General features: G+C 35.6%; 1 protein-coding gene and 2 long non-coding RNA genes across 3 annotated transcripts in view; 2 read left to right on the top strand and 1 right to left on the bottom strand.

Annotated features, from left to right (window-relative positions):
• Positions 1 to 1,775: 1,775 nt before the first annotated feature.
• Positions 1,776 to 18,801, bottom strand: epor (erythropoietin receptor). Its single transcript, NM_001043334.1, is given in 8 exon segments — positions 1,776 to 2,423; positions 4,201 to 4,288; positions 4,544 to 4,631; positions 7,413 to 7,569; positions 11,775 to 11,926; positions 14,853 to 15,022; positions 15,537 to 15,672; positions 18,711 to 18,801. Coding segments are annotated over 8 exon segments (1,530 nt in total).
• A 2,306-nt stretch (positions 18,802 to 21,107) lies between these two features.
• On the top strand, positions 21,108 to 22,073 carry LOC147845545 (uncharacterized). Its single transcript, XR_015480522.1, has 2 exons — positions 21,108 to 21,377; positions 21,573 to 22,073. It is a non-coding gene; the product is annotated as an uncharacterized LOC147845545 (long non-coding RNA).
• Positions 22,074 to 22,403: 330 nt separating this feature from the next.
• The window catches only part of LOC147845544 (uncharacterized), a 3,628-nt gene continuing 2,883 nt past the window's right edge, over positions 22,404 to 23,148 (top strand). Inside the window, exon 1 of the long non-coding RNA XR_015480518.1 lies at positions 22,404 to 22,951. This is a non-coding gene — a long non-coding RNA (uncharacterized LOC147845544). The remainder of the gene's footprint in view (positions 22,952 to 23,148) is intronic.

The raw sequence follows: 23,148 nt of genomic DNA, 5'->3' as shown, positions 1-23,148 counted from the left end.
TCCAAAAAGTGATCAAATTATTATTGTTTAGTTTTAATTGTCCAAAAAGTGATCAAATTATTATTGTTTTGTTTTAATTGTCCAAAAAGTGATCAAATTATTATTGTTTAGTTTTAATTGTCCAAAAAGTTATCAAATTATTATTGTTAAGTTTTAATTGTCCAAAAAGTGATCAGATTATTATTGTTTTGTTTTTAAGTGTCCAAAAAGTGATCGAAGTGGGCAAAGAATCAAGGTGCTCAAAGTAAATATTAAATATACTGATTTGTTTTATATTTATTTCATTTAAGTTTGTAATATGTATATATATATATATATATATATATATATATATATATATATATATATATATATATATATATATATATATGTATGTATGTATGTATATGTATATGTATATATATATATATATATATATATATATATATATATATATATATATATATATATGAAAATATTTTAAAATTGTGCCATAAATACAGATATCTTCTTTACAAATTGAAAAATCATTGCATCAACTCATTTCAAATGAACGTCAGTATCATGACAAATTCAATTTGTATGATTAAGTTATTCAGAATACAGATATGTGATGCATTTTGAAATGCTCTGTAGATTTATTTCCATTTCGAACCGGCTAAATTAATATTTATTTTAAGTGTATATGGATGAGTAAATATGTTTGTTGATTATGATGAAATGTATTTTGGTTGAAGGATTGCTATAAAAGTGTTTAACGTGATATTCAAATCAAATCAAACAATATGACTTAATTTATCATTTATCAATTACTTATGATTAAAAAGTGAACCCTATTTGTGGAAAGTGCCACAAGTTAATGTATTTATAATAAAAGACAATAACATCTAACAAAATAAAAAAAGGAAAGTCTCCATTGGCTTTTAGGTGACACGTTATATATACACTGTACAAAAGAAAATGTTTTCGTCAACAGCTGCCATATTAATGCCATTACATTAGCTTATTCAATCTGATGGAGGGTGTTGGTTCTCCTGAAAGATCCTAGTGTTTTTCTCCTTAAAGGGTAAATAATTCACACAAACATGAAAATCACCCCATAATTTATTCATCCTCAAGCCATCCTCAGTGTGTATGACTTTCTTCTGTCAGATGAACACAGTAGTTTTAAATTTTTTTCCATGCTATATAATAGTATATTAGGTATAATAGTGTTAGTTAGTTTGAAGCTTCCAAAAGTGCATGAATCCATCGTCAAACTAACCCATATGCCACCAGGGGGTTACCACATGTCTTATAAAGCAGACGCATGTGTTTTTGTAACATAAATATATATAATTTTAAAATAATAACTCTAAATCATTGACGTTCGCTGCGACCGACTGCACATTATATGCGCGACTGATGTATATGACTTATAACACATGAGATAAGACACATTCGTAGCAGAAGCTTCAGGAATAGACTTGTCTCATTGGACCCACGACTGATGTGAACGCAGCATAACAATTCTCAAATTTGTTGTGTCACTCGACACGCCAACAGTTGCTGTCGCTCGCGTAGACGGAGGTCACCAGAAGTTGCTCGCTCTCTATTGAAATGACCGGTTGCTTGTAGCTTTGGCATTGCGAGTCACTTGTAGTATCAACACAGCTTAAATTAGGGCTTTCCATACATTCGTCTGACATAAAAAACGTCATATACACAAAGAATAGCTTGAGAGTGAGAAAACTATGGAGTAATTTTCATGTTTTTGTGTGAACCATTCCTTTAAACCTCATGATTTGAACAACGTGTCAGTATCCAGACTGGACTTGTTGAGCGGAGAACGGCCACTTGTATCCAAAGATCTCGTTTTTGTATTCGTTGGCGTAAAAGCTGCGTTTCCCGATCTCGATGATCCGGCTGGAGCTCATCGGACTGTAATCCATGGACACCCCCGAATCCGCCACCGCCATATAAGCGTATCCCGGCCCTTTCGGGGGCCATGGGTGGTTGGGATCCTCAAAGCTAGACTGCGAGGACAGCCGGCCTGACGCTGAGCTCTGCCGGAGCGAGCCCAAATCTGAGTGCGAGGCGTTTAGAGAGGACGTTCCTGCGCTGGTGAAAAGTGTCTGGAGCGGGAGCGTTTCCTCAAAAACATCGTCCTCCCGCTGACCACCAGAGCTGTGGTTTAAAGTGATGTAGGTGTCATGGGACTGCAGTAGTGTGGACCGAGAGAGGGACTCAGGGTTTTCTTGAAGCGCCCTCAGCTGCTCCATGAGCCAATGAGGAGGCTCTGTCAGCCCCGAGTCTGAACGCTGGTCCTCGTCCCGCACAAGCTTCCTCTCGTCTAATGGGGACAGACTGACCTCAGATAACACCTCCAGCGGGGAAGGAAGCTCTTCGGTGTACATTTGGACTGATCTCGCCCACATGCTGCCGCTGTTCTGGCTCATCCACTCCTGAGGAAAACACAGCACTGAATGATGTCTGGTACACTGGAAAAAATGGTTACTAGTCCAAACATTGTTCACAGTGGTTCCCATACTTACAGTACAGCTGAAGTAAGAATTATTAGCCACCCACCGCCCCCCCCAACCCAAAAAAATAACAATTCTAAACATAAGTTTTAATAACTCATTTCTAATAACTGGTTTATTTTATCTTTGCCATGATGACAGAACATAATATTTTACTAGATATCTTTTCAAGAAACTAGTATTCAGCTTTAAGTGACATTTAAAGGCTTAACTAGGTTAATTAGGCAAGTTAGGGTAAATCAAGTCAAGTCATTGTATAACAGTTGTTTGTTTTGTAGAAAATTGAAAAAAAAAATATTCCTCAAAAGAGCTAATAATATTGACCTTAAAATGGTCTTTAAAAAAAATAAGACTGCTTTTTGTAGCTGAAAAAAACAAATTAAAAAACAAATATAATAGGAAATGCTGTGAAAAAATCCTAGCTCTGTTAAACATCATGTTGTTGTTTTTAACTACAGTTATTAGTAGAGAGAACCTCATTTAGTACAAACATAATTTACATGAGGTCACAAAAGTGAAAGTGAAAGGCATGCGTGTTTTGAATGGTGCCTCTTTAATTTGGTTCTCCCCTTGTGGATATTAAAGGAATTGCAGCAACCGCAGATTGTCTGAAACTACAGTTAAGCCCGGCTCACAGTGTGAGATTTCAGCCACTATTTTGTCATCTGAGACAAATTTTGGATATCCTAAAAGATTCCTGAAATCCTATAGGCCAGTGGTTCTCAAACTTTTTTCATCAAGTACCACTTCATAAAAAAATTATCTCTCCACGTACCACTAAAATGAGCGGTATTGAAATACAGTAGCTTAGTAGGCCCAGTAAAGCAGCTACAACTCTGCACAGTTTAAAAAACTTGGCAGATTACCTCAGAAATATAGGCTATATGTCATATGGCATATTATATACATCATTTTTGATAAATTTTGAAATGTGTGTAGCATGTACAAAAAATATTTCATTCTTCCCCGTACCACTAGAAGAAAGCCTGCGTACCACTAGTGGTACACGTACCACAGTTTGAGAACCACTGCTATAGGCTAAAATCTGTGATCTTTGATCATTGGTTTGGCATGCTCACTGACAGCAGCTTAGTACTTGTTGCGATCCGATTTTTCCTCCAATGAATTTCTGGCAGTGTCAGAAGATTTCAGACACTTTCCTGCTGTGTGACAACAGCTGCAATAAGCGTCCATCCAAGAACCAATAAGAGCTCCAAATTCAATTCATGCATGAATTCAAATGAGCGAAGGGAAATGTCAAATCAGTTTTTTTTTTCTTCCTGGATTTATTATTGAGACATGTCGTGTGCAAAATTGCCACTTCTCTCATCGCTACTTCAAACTTAAGCATCAGAAATGAATTTGATCTTTCAGAAATCAATCTGAATATGCCGATTTGATTATCAAGAAACATATTATTTATTATTTTTAATGTTTAAAATAGCTGATACAAAAAAAAAGAAATGATTATTTGATGAATAAAGACCAAATGAGCATTTATTTGAAATACATTTGCTCTGTACCTTTTTAAAACAATAAAAACTATCAATTGAATGCACCCCTGCTGAATACAATTATACAATTGTTCATTTCATTACAAGAAAACACAACAATTTGCCTAAATTCTTATATGTGTATGTTTCTTTGTAAAGTATAAGTTACACTCTTAAATATTTAATAAGAAAACATTATAAATTACCTTAAAATCCCCTTTATAGACAGTAAAAAGACCCGGAAACTTGTGCTCTGGTGTTGGTATGTCAGGCCACAGTTTCTTCAGAAGAAACCTGTAAAGTAAACAACAGAGTTCTGCTCATTAAACTGCAAACACTAAACTCACAAGGTTAAACGTTTTCGGTAAAGTAATTTCAATGCATTTAACACATTTTATTTGTTTAAAGTACATAATTAACCTTGGCAACCTTGAAATAAGCATTTCAAAAACCACAACAAAATAAAACCCTGAATAATACATAACTGTTTCTCATCATTTAGATAGCTATAAATGTGTGTTGGTGTGTGTGTGTGTGTGTGAAACTGACTTGTGGTGAGACAGAATCACAGTCATAGAGAGGAGACAGAGGATCAGTATGATGAAAACCACCAGCAGCACAATCAGCGGATCCATGCCTGTTAGAAAAAACAGAAACAAAATAAATATGATCTGAAAATATATATTAAAACAGACCAATAATGAATGCTGTATAGTGAAAACACAAACACAGCAAAACCACTCTCTTCTCATGTCTCAAAATAAGCTAAAGAGATGCTTCAGTGGAATTATTAAAGGGATAGTTCACCCAAAATATTTACTCACCCTCAGTTGTTCCCAAATCTTTGTAATGTTAAACACAAAAGAAGATATTTTGAAGAAAGCTGAAAACCTGTAACCATTGACACACACAGTATAGGAAAAACAAATACAACGGAGGTCAATGGTTTCGACAGTCTTCAAAATATATTATTTTGTGTTCAACAGAAAATGATGTAAATGATGACCGAATTTTCATTTTTGGGTGAACTATCCCTTTAAAAGTTCATTCATTCATTTTCCTTTGGCTTGGTCCCTTATTTGTCAGGTTTCATCACAGCAGAATGAACCTACTATACTGGCACTTTTTACACAGGGCATGCCCTTCTAGCCTCAACCCAGCACTGTGAAACACCAATACACATTCATTCACACACACACACTCTCATACACAACGGCCACTTTAGTTTATTCAGTTCACTTATAACACATGTCTTTGGACTGTGGTAAAACCGGAGCACCTTAAAGAAAACATGGGAGGAACAAGCAAACTCCACACTGAAATGACCCAGCCAGGACTCGAATCAGCGACCTTCTTGGTGTGAGGAGACAGTGCTAACCACTGAGCCACCGTGCCATCCTCTTTAAGAGTTGAATAACTATACAAAATTGATCTACACTTACTGACCACTTTATTAGGTACACACATTTAACTGCTGGTTAATGCAAATATCTGATTGGCCAATCACATGTGAGCATTTACACTAGCAGAAACTAGAAGGGCATCCGCTGCGTAAAACATAAGCTGGAATAGTTGACGGTTCATTCACCTGTGGCGTCCCCTGAAACAGAGACTTAGCCGAAAGAAAATGTATAAACCAATTATACCAGGGCCTTTAAGGTAGTTCTGGTAATTCCGAAGGCAAAAGCAGGTCCGAGAAATAAAAGCAGAAAGGCTAGCTAATAAAGTGGATGTTGGTGTAAATTAGATTTGATTTAAGATGTTTCCTAGGTCATTGTTTCTCAACCATGTTCCAGGAGGACCACCAGCTCTGCACATTTACCATGTCCTAAGCCACGGTCACGCTGCACTTTTCGCCCCATAGACTTTCCTTCATATGTGAATGCTGCAGACAGGAAACGCAAGCTTGTGCAACAAGTTTCACATGTCACTGTGTTGGAAATGCTTGGTGAACTCTGAGCTGTGAAATCACATGATTGTGTGAGGCCAATAAACGATCAAAAAGTGACCTCTCTGGACAGAAATTTAAAAAATAGACAAATCGTTTGCTTTTTTTTAATGTCTAATCATCAGGGGTGTCAAAATTAATCGTTTCTTCGGTGCACTGCGATGCAGACGTGGACAATTCGGTATCGGTTCAGTAATAATCATAACCGGTTATTACTGACGTCATTTACCTCATATGCGCTCTGTCGCGAGGGAGGCGATCGCGAGTATTTACAGCGCTTTAACTACTTAAAACTCATAAACTGTGCACAATTTCACTGTGTGTGTTTGCTGGATCAGTCTTTCACTGACATATACAACAATAAACCCTATTTCACTGAGATCGAGAGAATGAAAGTAGCATACTCCATTTCTCTCTTTCTCTCTCTCGCTCTGTCTCTCGCTCTGTCTCTGTCTCTCGCTCTGTCTCTGTCTCTCTCTCTTTCTCTCACACACACACACACACACACACACACACACACACACACACACACACACACACACACACACACACACACACACACACACACACACACACACACACACACACACACACACACACACACACACACACACACACACACACACACACACACACACACAGTGGCCCATTTGACCTGCTGGCGTGGCTTTTCTTCTCCTCTCGGCTGTTTTAGAGCATTACGTTTGGATACAGAAACGAGCGCGTGTCTGCAGAGTTTTCTCCACCGTGTCTATCATGCATCAGCTGTGAGATCGCCGCTGCCGCCTGCTGCCTATCAGTGTCACTCATCCGTGAAGAGCGCAGCACGCAAGAGCCAATAGCAACCGTTTTTGTTGAGGGTGTGACCAATTAAAGGGGTGTAAGAGAACAAGACAAGGATCAGAAATTGAGCTGGATGTTTATATTTGTTTATATTATTTGCTTAATGCTCGTTTTGTTTAAAGTTGCAGTTTATATATCTGACTGTTTGTATTAAACGACAAAATTGTATTACAAATAGTATATAAATATAAATATATTCATACATTTTAATACAAGAACTGCTGCTGTGAAGAAAATATAAAACTGTGTATGGAAAGCACCGTCAATGCACCGTGATGCACCAAAACATCGAATTGAACCGAATCGATGGCATGATAATCGTAACCGAACCGTGAGACTAGTGTAGGTTCACAGCTCTACTAATCATCTTGTTTAATCCTTTTTCTCAGGGCCGTATGAAAGATTTTCGCATTCTCAGACTCTAGTGTGACCAGAGCATTAATGTCTTAACCAAACACACATGATTCCAATCATCAGCTCATTAACTGAGACTAAAAGACCTGTAATGTGTGAGATAGAAAAAAGGAGACGTCCAAAAGCAAGCAGTTCTGGTGGTCCTCCAGGAACGTGGTTGAGAAACACTGTTTAGGTCCTGTTGATTACTAATAAGCGCTGAAATTCACATACTGCCTGGTGGTGTGACTGCAATCACAGGACTGGTCCAAGAACTCCAGTAGCCTTTATAAGAAACGCCGTCCGGTTTGACACGGACCCACACCTTGTATCTGGTGTCGGGCTGTAAACCACGCAAAACCAGCATGGTGCTGGCTTTGGTCTCCTCCACCTACAGAAAACAAAAGTCCAGATGAATTTCAACAAGGATAAAAACACACCACTAATCAAAAGTCTGGAACAACTCAATGGTTTTTTGAAATGTCTCTTATGCTGATGAGGCTGCGTTTATTTGATTAAAAATACAGTAAAAATGGAAATGTTGTGAAATGTTTTAGCATATTTTAACATTTAATTTATTCCTGTTAATAAAGCTTTTCGTGATCACTACTCCAGTCTTCATTGTCACATGATCATACTCATTTGCCTATTTAATGGTTCATTATAGTTTTATTATTAGTATCAATACTGATCTTTGCTTATTTTTTGTAAAAATTTTCCTTCACATTCGCCAATCGTTGGAAGTTTTGTTCCTCGCCACTGTTGCCACTGGCTTGCTTGGTTTGAGACTTGAGGAGCTGCGCATCAATGTATTTGCTATTCGGTGTTTGGACTGTCAGCTGTGAAACTTAAATCACACTGAACTGAACTCTAAAAACTGGACTGACAGTTTCAATTTGGTAGAACTTCTATGTGAAGCTGCTTTGACACAATCTACATTGTATAAGCGCTATAGAAATAAAGATGAATTGAAATTATGATCATTTCAAGTTCAAATTAAGTGAGTTTCAAATTCTATCCCTTTATCTCCTCTAACTGCAACAAATGTGAATCTGCGGAAGGCTCCTTAGGACATCTTTTTTGGTCATGCCCAAAACTTTACGAGTTTTAGACTGAAATTTTCAGATTCTACTCTAAGGCTTATTCTTGTGTCCTCACCCCTGATCCAGCAAGCGCTGTTTTTGGTTGGTTTGACTCACTTTGTGGGGTTCAGTCATCAAATTAAAAAAGCTGTCCAATATGGAACGTTGGTGGCTAAAAATATATTCTTTGTCTATGGAGAAAGGCATTAAAAGCACTTCTTAAATCCTGGCTTTCTGAATTCTCTAGCACTTTACATTTAGAGAGACTTGGACACAATCTTTCTGATAGCATTGCTAGCTTCAAAGCCACCTGAAAACCCTTTTTTAGGTGTCTGTCCAATGTCAAGGATAACAGTTTAAAGGTTTAACCCTGTCATTGTTTGCATGATCACCATATTGCCTGTGCCCACTGGCCTAGATATACAGTTGAAGTCAGAATGATTACACCACTTGTTTATTTTTTCCCCAATTTCTGTTTAACAGAGAGCAGATTTTCTTCAGCACATTTCTGAACATAACAGTTTTAATAACTCATTTCGTAAAAAAACTTGCTGGATAAATTTTCCCTTTAAATAATAAAAGGACTAAGCCGACAAGAAAATTAATAAATGAATGAATGAATGATGACAGTAAATAATATTAGACTAGATATTTTTCAAGACTCTTCTATATAGCTTAAAGTAACATTTAAAGGCTTAACTAGGTTAATTAGGTTAAGTAGGCAGGTAAGTTATTGTATAAGGATGGTTTGCTCTGATTTCAGACAGTCGAAAAAAATTACCCTAAAGGGGCTAATCATTTTGTCCTTTAAATGGTGTTTAAAAAAATCAATAACTGCTTTTATTCTTGCTAAATAAAACAAATAAGACTTTCTCCAGAAGAAAAAATATTATCAGACATACTGCGAAACTTTCCTTGCCCTGTTAAACATCATTTGGGAATTATAAATAATTTAAAAAGGGGCTAATAATTCTGACTTCAACTGTATATGTGTAACTTTGTTAAACTATGTATAAAACTGGAGGAACTGATGTGACAATGGTTTTAAAATCTTTTTTTTCCCGTCTTTTTTGTTTTCCTTTTTTTTTGTTTTGTTTCATTTGCCTTTTCTGTCTTAACAGTTGTTGTTGCTTTTTATATTGCTTTATGTTGCTTTAAGGTCAAAATAAAAATATAATATAAAAAAATTAAGTGAGTTTTTAAAAAAGCTTAAAACAAACTAAATAATCTGCCAATGGGGTTAATAAAATAATCTTAATTCAAAGCAAAAACACCATTATTTTGCTCAATTTAAGGTAAAAACTCACTTAACTTTGACATTTTTGACTATATATTTTACCCGTCTAGAAAATGCTTCTTGATTAAAGAATTTTATGTCAAAAGGAAAAACAAGCCTATTTTTCTTACTCCATTGGCTCGGGTATACACTGCAAAAATACTTTTACTGTTTTTGTCTAAATATTTTTTTTGCAGTGTATACCTGAACCAATGGGGTAAGAAAAATAGGCTTGTTTTTCCTTTTGACATAAAATGATTTTGCTTACCCCATTGGCAGATTATTTAGCTTGTTTTAAGGAACAATTCACTTAATTTTGGCACATTATTTCTTAAAACAAGACAGAACGTTTTGCTCGTCTACAAAAATTGTCTTGATTTAAGATTATTTACGTATTTGGACTAGAAACTAAAAATCTAAGTAAGAAAATCATTTTTTGCAGTGTTGCGAGTCGCTGTCAGATGTCTCGCTGACGCTTTTTGGACTAATTGCAGTCTATTCAGGGCATTTTGACTAACACCCGCAGACAAAAAGTTGCAATAGTCAAGTCTCCCCAAAATAAAAGTATGGATACCCTTCTCGAGGTCATTAAAATAGAGAAATTTGCCACAAGTCGTACATGAATTTAGTTTCCATTGAATTTACTTGTTTGTGAAATTCCAAAGCACTATCGAACTGAAACCCTAGGTTTCTAACAACAGGTTTTTGATAAGTTGATGGCCTCAACCTAATTATTCCAGAGGGGCAGGATCCTCAAACCAAACCAGCTCAGTTTTTTCCACATTAAAATGTAAAAAGTTTGACGACAGCCAGGTCTTCACCTCGATTAGACATCTTATAAGGGAGTCAAGGCCATTTCTCTCATTACAGGGCACAACGATGAGGACTGCCTGATGGCCTGGGGCCAGCATGTGAGATGCTCGGGACAGTAGACAGTATCATTACTGGCCCGATTGCCTTGTCACTAAAGTTTAATTTGCCTGTGACTATTTGTCAATTGCGTGCAAATACAGTCTTAGAATCGAGAAACAGTTTGGGTTTTTAAGCCTTCAAATGCTACCTTCTCTGTGATGTCACAAGCACTATATTGCTTTTAGGTTCCTCTTATGTGATTGGATGTTGTGAGGATGTTATTTTTTTCCATAACAACCAGTACAGCGAAAAGACGGCAACATCAAATGATGATGCTAAAAGAAACGTTTGTTTTTCATTTCTTGGAAGCAGACATTGCGAGGGTACACCACAACTAAAAAAAAAAAAAGAAGTGATTTTTTGTACAGTTTGCCATCAGTTTGGCACGTCAGCCACTTTTGTTTTGCAATAAAATACCTGCACATTTTCCATACCGCTACTTCTGTTTGCATAACACTTTGAATTTTGCTCATTATACATTAACTAACATTTTTTATAATATTTAAATTCTAGATTCACAAACATTTTTTTATTTGTGGCTAAGAAATAGCTATTAACTTTTTTTGGTGGGGCCAGTGAAAATATTAGCAGGGAAAGTCAATATCTGAACCACTGGTCCAACCAGGCCAGTAGAAAAAATCTTTAGCGTTAAACCCCGCATTATTTTTAAGAGGGACATAAATCTGAATATCGTCAGCATAAAAATGAAAAGCCACCCCATACTTACAGAAAAAACTGTAGAATATTGATATACACTGTAAAAAAGATCTGTAAATTAGCAGCTTTCCATATATTTTGTGATTCATGTTTTTATTTTTACATTTATTTATGCTTCTGAATTGCTCTGAGACCTTGATCTTTCTGCCAACAATTTTCAACCTTGACAAGTTTCAAAATGGCTTGGCAAATAATAAACTCTCAGTACAGTTATTTGACAGACTTATTTCTCTATATAATATTTCTCATACTGTACTTTTATATGATTTACAAACCACTAAAACGTCAATAAAAGTCACTTTGTTAAACTGTAGAGTTAAACTTTCAACGTCAAAAGTCGACAGAACAGTGATCAACATCCTATAATGCTATTCACAACCGTAAATAAACAGTGTAGATCAGGGATGGCTAACCCTGTTCCTGGAGAGCCACCTTCCTGCAGATTTCAGTTGCTACCCATATCAAACACACCTGAACCAATTAATTACACCTGAACACCACATGATAATTACAGGCAGGTGTGTTTGATATGGGTTGCAACTGAAATCTGCAGGAAGGTGGCTCTCCAGGAACAGGGTTGGCCACCCCTGGTGTAGATATATAACGTACCTTGCCCATGTGACTGTCCTCCACAGCGTATCTGACCTCATAAATCAAACTGTCATCAATGTATTTGACTGCAGGAGGCAGCCAGCTCACGTTCAGCTGCCCTTCCTTCCCCGAGCTCCAGACTGTGACGTTTCTGGGAGGATCCGTCAACACTGCCAGAGGAACAATAATAATAATAATAATCCATTTTATTCATTCACAATAAGTCATTTAGCTGATGCTTTTATAAAAGTGACTTAGAATTGAGGAAAAAGACGATCATTTTTAGACACAAAGTGCTAAACAGCCTTATAAAACATCTCACACATGAGGACAGCATGCATTCAACTTGTGTTCAACATTCACACAAAGAACAATAATGAATGTGAGAGAATGCAGAAAAACACTGAAAAATGCTTACATTATGGGACTTTTAAGTTAAATTTGTCTCTAATGATGATTAGATCAAGCCGCGCAGAAATGACCAGGCATATTTTTGATATTTGCTTCCATCGCTGAGGAATCCTTCTCAGAATTTTTACCATGCCTGTCTTGCTAGTTAGCTTATCACTTGGAAACAACTCGGTTTATCAACTGAACGTATAAAATCCATACACAGTATACTGAAGTATAAAAAGTTATGATGAACTTGCATTTGCGTGAAAATCTACTTGAACTCCTCGTGAACGGTTTTGCTGAACTAATTCTCACACTTACACCGGGTGACCGTACATGGCCTATTAAGTGTTAGGCCAGTGTGCTGCAAACACAGACGTTGTGGGTTCAAAACCAGCATAGGGCAACATTAGTGAGTTTTAGAGGCTGAGCACCGAAGATGACATGAAGCAGAAGTTGTTGCAGGCGTTTTTTAAGCCCTGCTAACACCATAGTAGGATAAATATGTCAGTGTCTTCACTGTGTTCTGTGGCTTGAATTCAGATTTTGGTGGTCATCTCGCAAACTGTCCTTGGACTCAAAAAGAAGAATTTTTCTCTTATCAGTCCACATGGTAGTCCACTTTTCTGTAGGCCGGTTGGTGTGTTCCTTAGCAAATTATAACCTCTTCTGCACATGCCGTTTTTTAACAGAAGGACTTTGCGGGGGGTTCTTGAAAATAGATTAGCTTCTCATAGACGTCTTCTTACCCTCTCAAGGCAGGCGTTACAGATTTGCAACAGTTAAAAATGAACTACCTTATTACTCCAGATACATATTTTATTATATGTATTATATGAGTTTTTTTTACTCAGAATTACCACTGCAGGACTTGGTTGTCCATTTGCAACAAACAGTTTCCCCACTTGCTCACCAGATGACACACAAAAAGTTTCTTGGAGTACCACATGACAAAGTGACTTGGAAACATGACCTACTCAATGAGGATTTGGATTTGATTTGGATCCCATATTGTTTTTGTTGTTGTTCTGCCACTTAAAAGCAATTTGTTACATTGTTTGAAAAGTTGTATATAAAAAGGTAATATTCAGTCGTCAGTGTCTTATTACCACACTGAGCCAATGTTGCAAATCTGGAACATCCCAGAATGCCTTGCATGTGAAGGTCTCTCTCTCTAAAAAAAAGTCAGGATTCTATTGTACTACGCCATATGATAATTTTCCCCAAATATCAGATTTTTTCTGTTTTTAAAATTTAATTTGAGCCTGAGAGGGCTAACTGTTACTTACAGGTAACTCCAGACCGTCTTAGATCATCCTGGAGCTGATCATTGGCTGAGCCTTTGCCGTTCTGGTTATTTTTCAATCCATGTTGATGGCTGCCTTTCGTTTTCTTCCACGTCTCTCTGGTTTTGCCCTCCATTTTAAATCATTGGGGATCATTTTAGCTGAACAGCCTATATTTTTGCACCTCTTCATAGGTTTTTCCCTCTCCAATCAAATTTTAATCAAAGTACGGTGTTCTTCTGAACAATGTCTTGACGTTTCACTTGCCTCACACTGCAAAAAAAGCTTTTCTTACTAAGATTTTTTGTCTTGTTTTGTAGTCCAAATATCTAAAAATTCCTAAATCAATAAGAATTTTCTACACAAGCACAACATATTGTCTTGTTTTGAGAAATAATAAGCCAATATTAAGTGAGCTTTTCCATAAAACAAGCAAAATAATCTGCCAATGGGGTAAGCAAAATAATCTTACGTCAAAAGAAAAAAAACAAGATTATTTTGCTTACCCCATTGGCAGATTATTTTGCGTGTTTGAAGGAAAAACTCACTTGATATTGGCATATTATTTCTCAAAACAAGACAATATGTTGTGCTTGTCAAGAAAATTCTTCTTGATATAAGAAATTTTAGATATTTAGACTAGAAACAAGACAAAAAATCTAAACAAGAAAAGCATTTTTTGCAGTGCAGGCTTTCAAATGCACTTTCAATAAGTCCTGACTCATCCTTAAACCTGATTCACACCTGTTTTTTTCACAAAATTGATTACCTCACTGAATGAATGCTACTCTGCTATGGAATGGCCAGCCCAATCCCCGGATCCTAATCTAATCGAGAACTTGTGGGGTAATATCAAAAATGCTTGGCATGAAAAACCAAGAAATTGTGAAATTTTGTTAAAGAATGATGGAGTGGAATAACAGCTGAAATGTGCCACAAATTGGTTGAACTCATGCCACACAGATGTGAAGCAGAACAACTGTGGTCATACAGCTAAATATTAGCTTAGTGATTCACAGGAACACAAGCGTTTGTACAAAATAGTTTTGAGTTTGCACAGTCAACGACAGACATTGCTATTTTTTTTTTAACACAGCCCTTTCAACTAATTGCCCAATTGCACAGCATTCAGAGTGTGCATATCATGAATGCTGGGTCTTGTTTTTTTTCTGAAAATATACTGCACCTACTAGTACCTTATTTTCCATGTATCAATAAAAAATATCCTAAAAACCTGGATTATTCTGGTTAGTCACGATGTACTGCTGTTATTTTGAACAATACTGAACAATTTCTGACAATAAAAAAAACAGAAGATGACAACACTGCAGCACACCTACAATAAAGATTGTTATTGTGCATTTGTTCAGACGCTAAAAGTTCAATACCTAGTATGAAAAGACTTGATTACACTTACAGATGTTCTCAACATTGAGGCTACGATTATACAGCATCTGACCATCACGGAGAACCTGCACGTCCAGAGAGGTGAAGAACAGGGCTTTGGGCAGTTTGCAGAAGAAGACGCTTCTGTTGCTGCTCAGTAAAAACAAAGATGAAACCGCACAATCCATCTTGTTCTCATTCCTGAAGACATATGAAAAGAAGAAGTTACATTGGTTAATATGCACTGACACAGTTTCAGAACTTCTACGTTAAGCTGCTTCGACACAATCTACATTGAAATAAAGATGAATTGAAAATTGAATATCTTCATTAGACAAATGAACTGCATCAATAAAGGGTTGAGATCACCCAAAAACCTGCCTGAACACTCTACCTCAAGTGGTTTTAAACTTTGATGAGTTTTTTTTAATTTTGTTGAACAGAAAAGAAGATTCGAAAGTGATGGTTGTTGGCTCCTATTGACTTCCATAGTAGGAAAAAAACAAATACTATGGAAATCAATGAGTCCCAACAGCTAACATTTGTCAAATTATCATCTTTTCTGTTCAACAGAGGAAAGAAACTCAAATAGGTTTGGAAGAAGTAAAGGGTAGGTGATTAATTCTCATTTATACCTTTAAGTAGTCAGGGTGTCTTATCTCAGTTTGTAGGAATACATTGAGAAACAACAAATAATAATATGCGATTGACTTACATGTATGTATATGTGAAGGTATAGTTATCTTGTGAATAATTCGTCCCGTCCTCCTTTTCCCAGAAGCAAGTGAAGTCCTTTTTCCCCTCCACAAAACATTTAATATCCTCGGTTTCATCTCGGATTAACTGGGCCACTGAACAATCAAATTGTGTTGCAAATATCATCAGCGACAACAGCACGTTTATTTTTGATTAATAATGCATTGATAATAAAAGCACAATGTGGAGCAACATTCAAACATTCCTTTCAAATCAACATTAAGCAATGAATTCTTACAGATTTTGGATATGTTTTTGTATAATGTGGATTTGGAGCTTAAGCAGCTTGCATATTTCACAAATATTTAGAATATCTGAATTCTTCATATTCAAAAGTTCAATTTGCATTTAATAAAAATGACAGTAAGAGCAGTCATACTGTGAACTTTAACAATGTTAAATGACAACAAAAAGCTATTATTTACTTTAAAAACTTAGAACTGTTAAGTTTATTTCGCTAAATTTTTATAATTATGCATAAAGTGATGTACTTTAAGTAAAGTGAACTAAACACTTTGAAAGCAACGGATTTGCTCGCTTTAAGTCAACTAATTGCTTTAAAATCTGCGGGTTTACGCAACTTTTTTAAAAGTAAAGTCAACTAACCACTTTAAAATTGACGTGTTTACCCACTTAAAGTAAATTCAACTAATCGCTTTAAAAGCAACAGGCTTACTCACTTTTAAGTAAAGTCAACTAATTGCTTTAAAATCAACGGGTTTACTCATGTAACAAAGTAAAATTGGTCACACTTTACATTAAGGTTCATTAGTTAATGTTAATTAATGCATTTACTAATGGGAACAGGCGACGCAGTGGCGCAGTGTAGCACGTTCGCCTAACAGCAAGAAGGTCGCTGGGTCGCAGGTTTGATCCTCGGCTCAGTTGGTGTTTCTGTGTGGAGTTTGCATGTTCTCCCTGTGTTCGCGTGGGTTTCCTCCGGCTGGTCCGGTTCACCCCACAGTCCAAAGACATGCGGTACAGGTGAATTGGGTAGGCTAAATTGTCCGTAGTGTATGAGTGTGTGTGGGTGTGTATGTGTGGATGTTTCTCAGAGATGGGTTGCGGCTGGAAGGGCATCCGCTGCTCAAAGACTTGCTGGATAAGTTGGCGGTTCATTCCGCTGTGGCGACCCCAGATTAATAAAGGGACTAAGCCGACAAGAAAATGAATGAATGAATGAACTAACGGGAACAAACAATGAACAATACATTTACTACTGTATTTGTTTATATTAGTTAACGTTAGTTAATGAAAATACAGTTGTTCATTGTTAGTTCATGTTAACTCATGGTGCATTATCTAATGTTAACAAGCATGGACTTGGATGTTAATAATGCATTAGTAAATGTTCAATTATGATTAATAAATGCTGTACATGTGTTGATCATGATTAGTTTATGTTAGTAAATGCATTAACTAATGAACCTTATTGTAAAGTGTTACCGTAAAATCAACTAATCAATTTAAAATGAACAGGTTTACTCAACTCTTTTAAGTCAACAAATCCTTTTAATATAAACAGGTTTTCTCACTTTAAGTAAAGTCAACTAATTGCTTTAAAATCATCAGATGTTCTCTCGTTTTTGAGTAAAGTCAACTAATCGATTTAGAATTGACAGGTTTATGAAACTTGAAGTAAAGTCAACAAATCCTTTTAAAATGAACGGGTTTACTCACTTTACAAATATCTTTAAAACCATTAGGTTTATTCACTTTAAGTAAAGCCAACTAATTGCTTTAAAATCTGCAGGTTTACTCACTTTAAGTCAACTAATCGCTTTAAAAGCAACAGGTTAAATCACTTTTTGAAGTAAATTGAACTAATCGCTTTAAAAGCAACAGGCTTACTCACTTTTTAAGTAAAGTCAACTAATTGTTAAAATCATCAGGTTTACAATTTTTTTTTATAGTCAACTAATCCGTAATTAATGGGTTAATTAAAGTAAACTAACCGATGTAAAACTGTAAGGTTTACACAACCTATTTTAACATGAAGTCACCTAATAAATGCAAAATCTCCTCAACTCAACTTATTTCTAGAGCACTTTCAACCAACCACATGGGTACCAAAGTGCTGTACATAAAAACACATAATACATGCAAACATACAAGGAACCAAAGTACATAAACTCACAACACATGACTAAAAGCTAAAGAGAATAAATGTGTTTTCAGTGACCTCTGAAAACACTCAAAAATTGGAAGATTGTTCCAAAGTCTTGGAGCTGCTACTGAAAAGCTCTATCACCTCGACATATCAAGTGTCACCGTGGAACTTGCAAATAGACTCGATTCTTAGAGCCAAAAGATCTCACGGGTTGGTGTATATTAAATAGCTCAGAAATATACTCAGGTGCCAGGAAATGGAGGGATTTAAAAACATACAGCAGCACTTTGTACTGAATTCTAAACTGGATAGTCAGTGTAGGGAAACCAGTACAGGTGAAAATCGACAGGTTTACGAAAGCTTTTTTCCCCATAAAGTCATCTAATCAATTTAAAATGGACAGGTTTACTCACTTTTTCTTTAATTTAAGGTCATCTTATTGCTTTTAAATGATTAGGTTTACTAACTTTAAAAAGCCTTCCCTTTAAAATGAACAGGTTTACTCACTGTTTTAAGTAAACTCAACTGATTGCTTTAAAATTGACAGGTTTACCGACTTTTTAAAGTCATCTTGCTATAAAATTGTTGGGTTTACTCACTTTTTTAAAAAAAGTGAAGTCAACTAATTGATTTAAAGCGGTTGGGTTTGTTTACTTTTTTTTAAAGTAAAGTCAAATAATTGCTTTAAAATCAATGGGTTTACTCACTTTTTTTCAGTAGCCAATTTTGCTTTTTACAGCGTATTTAAAAACTATTTTAAAATGTAAATGATTTATTTGTTGCAAGCAGCCATTACTCCAGTCTTCAGTGACACATGATTAACCATGTGAGCAATTTATATATATATATTTTTAAAGCGACTTAAAAAAAAAACTTTTTCGCCCTAAACAGGTAGTGTTTATATCCTTTTTTTAAAAAATTGCTTACAATAAAAAATTGAGTTAAACATCTAGTTAGTGAAAATTTAAATATGGATGCAACTTTATACTCAAAAACAGTAAACCAACAGATTGCGTTTCTTACCTTTACTTTCAAAATATTTTCCTCCTGAAGTGACAAATGCCAGACACAACATGAACACAATTTTCAATCTATCGCTCCTCATTTTTGTCATCCATTTAGCTTTACAAACTCATTAATAATCCATATAACTCTTCCGAAAGCTGTATTCTCATTTCCACCGGTGCTTTATGTCCAAATACCATTGCAGAAACCATAGACGGTTACGTGTATCTCATCCGATAAGCAGATCTTGTACTATAACAGTGTGTTTACGCTTTTACTATTGGAGGCGGAGCATCAAAGCGAGTGTTGTTTACAGGGAGGGGCTTAAGATCATGCTGCCACTACTCAATCCTCCCTCTCCAGATGCAAAAACGCAAGGTAGTTTTTTTTTTTTTTAAGGATCTTTAGGAGTTGTAAACATCTTGTAGGATGAATTGCATGTTCATGATCTGAAATACATTCTTCAGGTGTTTAGTAATGTGTGTTTTTTAGAGCACAAACTGCACTGGTGTTGTTCTGAACGAAGTAACCGGTTCTTTTTATCACAGCCTGACACTCTTGTTTTTTTAATGCTCAACCTGCGTTATCAGCGCAGCGCTGAGCTCCTCACACACAGATAAGCGCGCGTATTGCAGCCCTATCCAATTTGCATGCAGCTCACTGCCTATTATCACCGTGGCAGGACTGTGCCGTTATTTCAACCCAGGACACATTGTTAAGATGCCAAATGTGACTTTCATCCGTAAAGGTTAAATTACCCAACATTTACTCACTCTTGTTTTGGTTTTAGACCTTTAAGAGTTTCTTTTTTATGTTGAACACTAAAGAAGATAATTTGAAGAATGTTGGAAATCGGTAACCATCAACTTCTTTAGTAGAAAAAAACAAATTCTATTGAAGTCAATGGTTAAAGGCTTCCATATAATTTCATATATTAGGATATTTTGAAGAATGTTGGAAATCGGTAACCATCGACTTCCATAGTAGGAAAAACAAACACTACTGAAGTCAATGGTTAAAGGCTTCCATATATTATATATCAAGATATTTTGAAGAAAGTTGGAAATGGTAACCATCGACTTCCATAGTCTTTGTTTGTCCTACTATGGAAGTCGATGGTTACCGTTTTCCAACATTCTTCAAAATATCCTAATATATAATATTTTATATTATATGGAAGCCTTTAACCATTGACTTCCATAGTGTTTGTTTTTCCTATGGAAGTCGATGGTTACCGATTTCCAACATTCTTCAAAATATCTTGATATATAATATATGATAATATATGGAAGCCTTTAACCATTGACTTCCATAGTGTTTGTTTTTCCTACTATAGAAGTCAATGGTTACAGGTTTCCATATATTACCTTAGATGTATTATACCAAGACATTTTGAAAAACGTTGGAAACTGGTAATCATCGACTTCCATAGAAGGAAAAATAAAAACTATGGAAGTCAATGGTTACAGGTTTTTATATATTACCATATATTACATACCAAGATATTTTGAGGAATGTTGGAAACCTCTAAATATCGACTTCTATAGTAGAAAAAAACAAATACTATGGAAGTCAATGGTTACCGGTTTCCATATATTACCATATACAATAAACCAAGATATTTAAATTAATGTTGAAAACCTATAAACATCGATCTCCATAGAATATGGTAATAAATAAAAACCTGTGAGCATGGACTTCCATTGTATTTGTTTTTCCTTCTGTGGAGGTCGATGTTTATAGGTTAATTAATGTTGTTTAAATTAATGTTGAAAACTTTGTAAACATCGACCTCCATAGAAGGAAAAACAAATACAATGGGAGTCCATGCTTACAGGTTTACATTTATTACCATATATTATATACCAAGATCTTTTGAAGAATGTTGGAGACCTGTAACCATCGACTTCCATAAAAGGAAAAATAAATACTGTGTAAGTCGATGGTTACAGGTTTCCAACATTCTTCAAAATATCTTCTTTTGGGTTCAACAGAAGAAAGAAACTCTAATAGGGTTGAAGAATGAGTAAATGATGAATGTTTCAGTTTTAGGTGAACTATCATTTTTACAGGTGGTTTTACACATGCAAAGATATTGTTTTAGTTCACTTTAATATACATTCAATACTTTTTTCAGATCTAATTTAGACGCTACAACATGCACAATAACATTTTAAAGGGTACTATGCATGTAAGACTGAGGTCAAGGGTGCATGTATTTCCCTGGTTTCCTCTGGCTCTGGAGGTTGGTGGGTTTGCGGTGGGTAACAGGAAAATAAAACTCAGGAAGCCTATTTGCCATTGTTTTCTGTGTGCGATGATAAAATAAGAGGACTTGGCAGAGATATGGGTATAAAGTCGTAAATTACAGATGCTATCAACTCCTGCGAGTGCACAAAGTCACTTTCTTTTCTTCGAAAAGGCTTTTATTTGTGCTTTACATGCTGTCAAAAGTACAGTTCACCCATAAATGAGCATAATTTACTCACACAAGTCAATGGTTACAGGTTTCGAACATTCTTCAAAATATCTTCTTTTGTGTTCAACAGAAGAAACTCAAAGCTATTTGAAAGAGGAGGATGAGTAAATGATGACAATTTAAATTTGTATTGCTTTTGAACCTTTAAGAAGTTCCTTTTTTCTTTTGAACACTAAAGAAGATATTTTGAAGAATGTTGGAAACCAGTAACCATCGACTTCCATTGTAGGAAAAAATAAATAAGAGTGCACAAATGTTCCCCTTTTTTTGCGAAAAGGTTTTTATTCGTGCTTTACACTTTCTTTCTTTTTTTGCTGATGTTTAAATGTAGAATTCACCCAAGAATGAGCATCATTTACTCAGTCAAGCAGTTCAAAAAGTCGATGGTTACCGGTTTCCAGTATTTACATTTACATTTAGTCATTTAGCAGACGCTTTTATCCAAAGCGACTTACAAATGAGGACAAGGAAGCAATTTACACAACCAAGAGCAACAATGAATAAGTACTAAAGGCAAGTTTCAGGTCTGTAAAGTCTAAGAAGGGAAGTGTTAGTAGTTTTTTTTTTTTTTTTTTTTTTTTTTTTTTTTTTTTGTGTACAATTAGTGTGATATTCAAAGAGGCAATTGCAGCTTAGGAAGTGAAGTGGAGACTAAATAGTTGAGTTTTTAGTCGTTTCTTGAAAATAGCGAGTGACTCTGCTGTTCTGATGCAGTTAGGGAGTTCATTCCACCAACTGGGCAGATTGAGCGTGAGCGTTCGCGAAAGTGATTTTTTCCCTCTTTGGGATGGAACCACGAGGCGACGTTCATTCACAGAACGCAAGTTTCTGGAGGGCACATAGATCTGCAGAAGTGAGTGCAGATAAGAAGGTGCTAGGCCAGAAGTCACTTTGTAGGCAAACATCAGAGTTTTGAATTTGATGCGAGCAGCAACTGGCAGCCAGTGCAAACGGACTAGCAGTGGAGTGACATGTGCTCGTTTAGGTTCATTGAAGACAACTCGTGTATTCTTCAAAATATCTTCTTTTGTGTTCAACAGAAGAAACTCAAATGTGTTTGAAAGTGGAGAATAAGCAAATGATGATAGTTTAAATTTTTGCACTTGTTTTAAACCATTAGGAGGTATTTTTTTCAGTTGAAGACTAAAGAAGTTTATTTGAAGAATGTTGGAAACCGGTAACCATCCACTTCCATAGCAGGAAAAACAAATATGAGTGCACAAAGTCACTTTCTCTTCTTCGAAAAGGCTTTTATTTGTGCTTTACATGCTGTTAAAGTTATAGTTCACCAAAAAATGAGCATCATTTACTCACACAAGTCAATGGTTACAGGTTTCCAACATTCTTTAAAATATCTTCTTTTGTGTTCAACAGAAGAAAGTCAAATGTGTTTAAAAAAGTGGAGGATGGGTAAATGATGACAATTTAAATGTGTATTGATTTTGAACCTTTAGGAGTTTCTTTTTTTTCTATTGAACACTAAAGAAGATATTTTGAAGAATGTTGTAAACCGGTAACCATCGACTTCCATTGTAGGAAAAATAAATACGAGTGCACAAATTCACCTTTTTCTAGTGAAAAGGTTTTTATTTGTGCTTTACATGCTGATGTTTAAATGTAGAATTCACCCAAGAATGAGCATCATTTACTCACACTTAAACAATTCGAACAGTCGATGGTTACAGGTTTACAACATTTTTCAAAATATCTTCTTCTGTGTTTAACAGAAGAAATTAAAAAAATTTTGTAAGTGGAGGATGAGTTAATGAAGTAAAATTTTGTGTTGGTTTTGGACCTTTAAAGTTTCTCTATTTCTGTTGAACACCAAAGAAGATATTTTGAAGAATGTTGGAAACTGGTAACCAACTACTTGCATGGTAGGAAAAATAAATAAATATGAGTGCACAAATTCACTTTCTTTCTTTCTTTTTTTTTTTTTTACACTTTTACTTGTGCTTTACATTCTGATAGCAACAG

Source organism: Danio rerio, chromosome 3, assembly GCF_052040795.2.
Source record: "Danio rerio strain M-AB ecotype USA chromosome 3, GRCz13ab, whole genome shotgun sequence".
NCBI lineage: Eukaryota > Metazoa > Chordata > Actinopteri > Cypriniformes > Danionidae > Danio > Danio rerio.
This window is presented reverse-complemented; position numbering and strand designations above follow the sequence as displayed.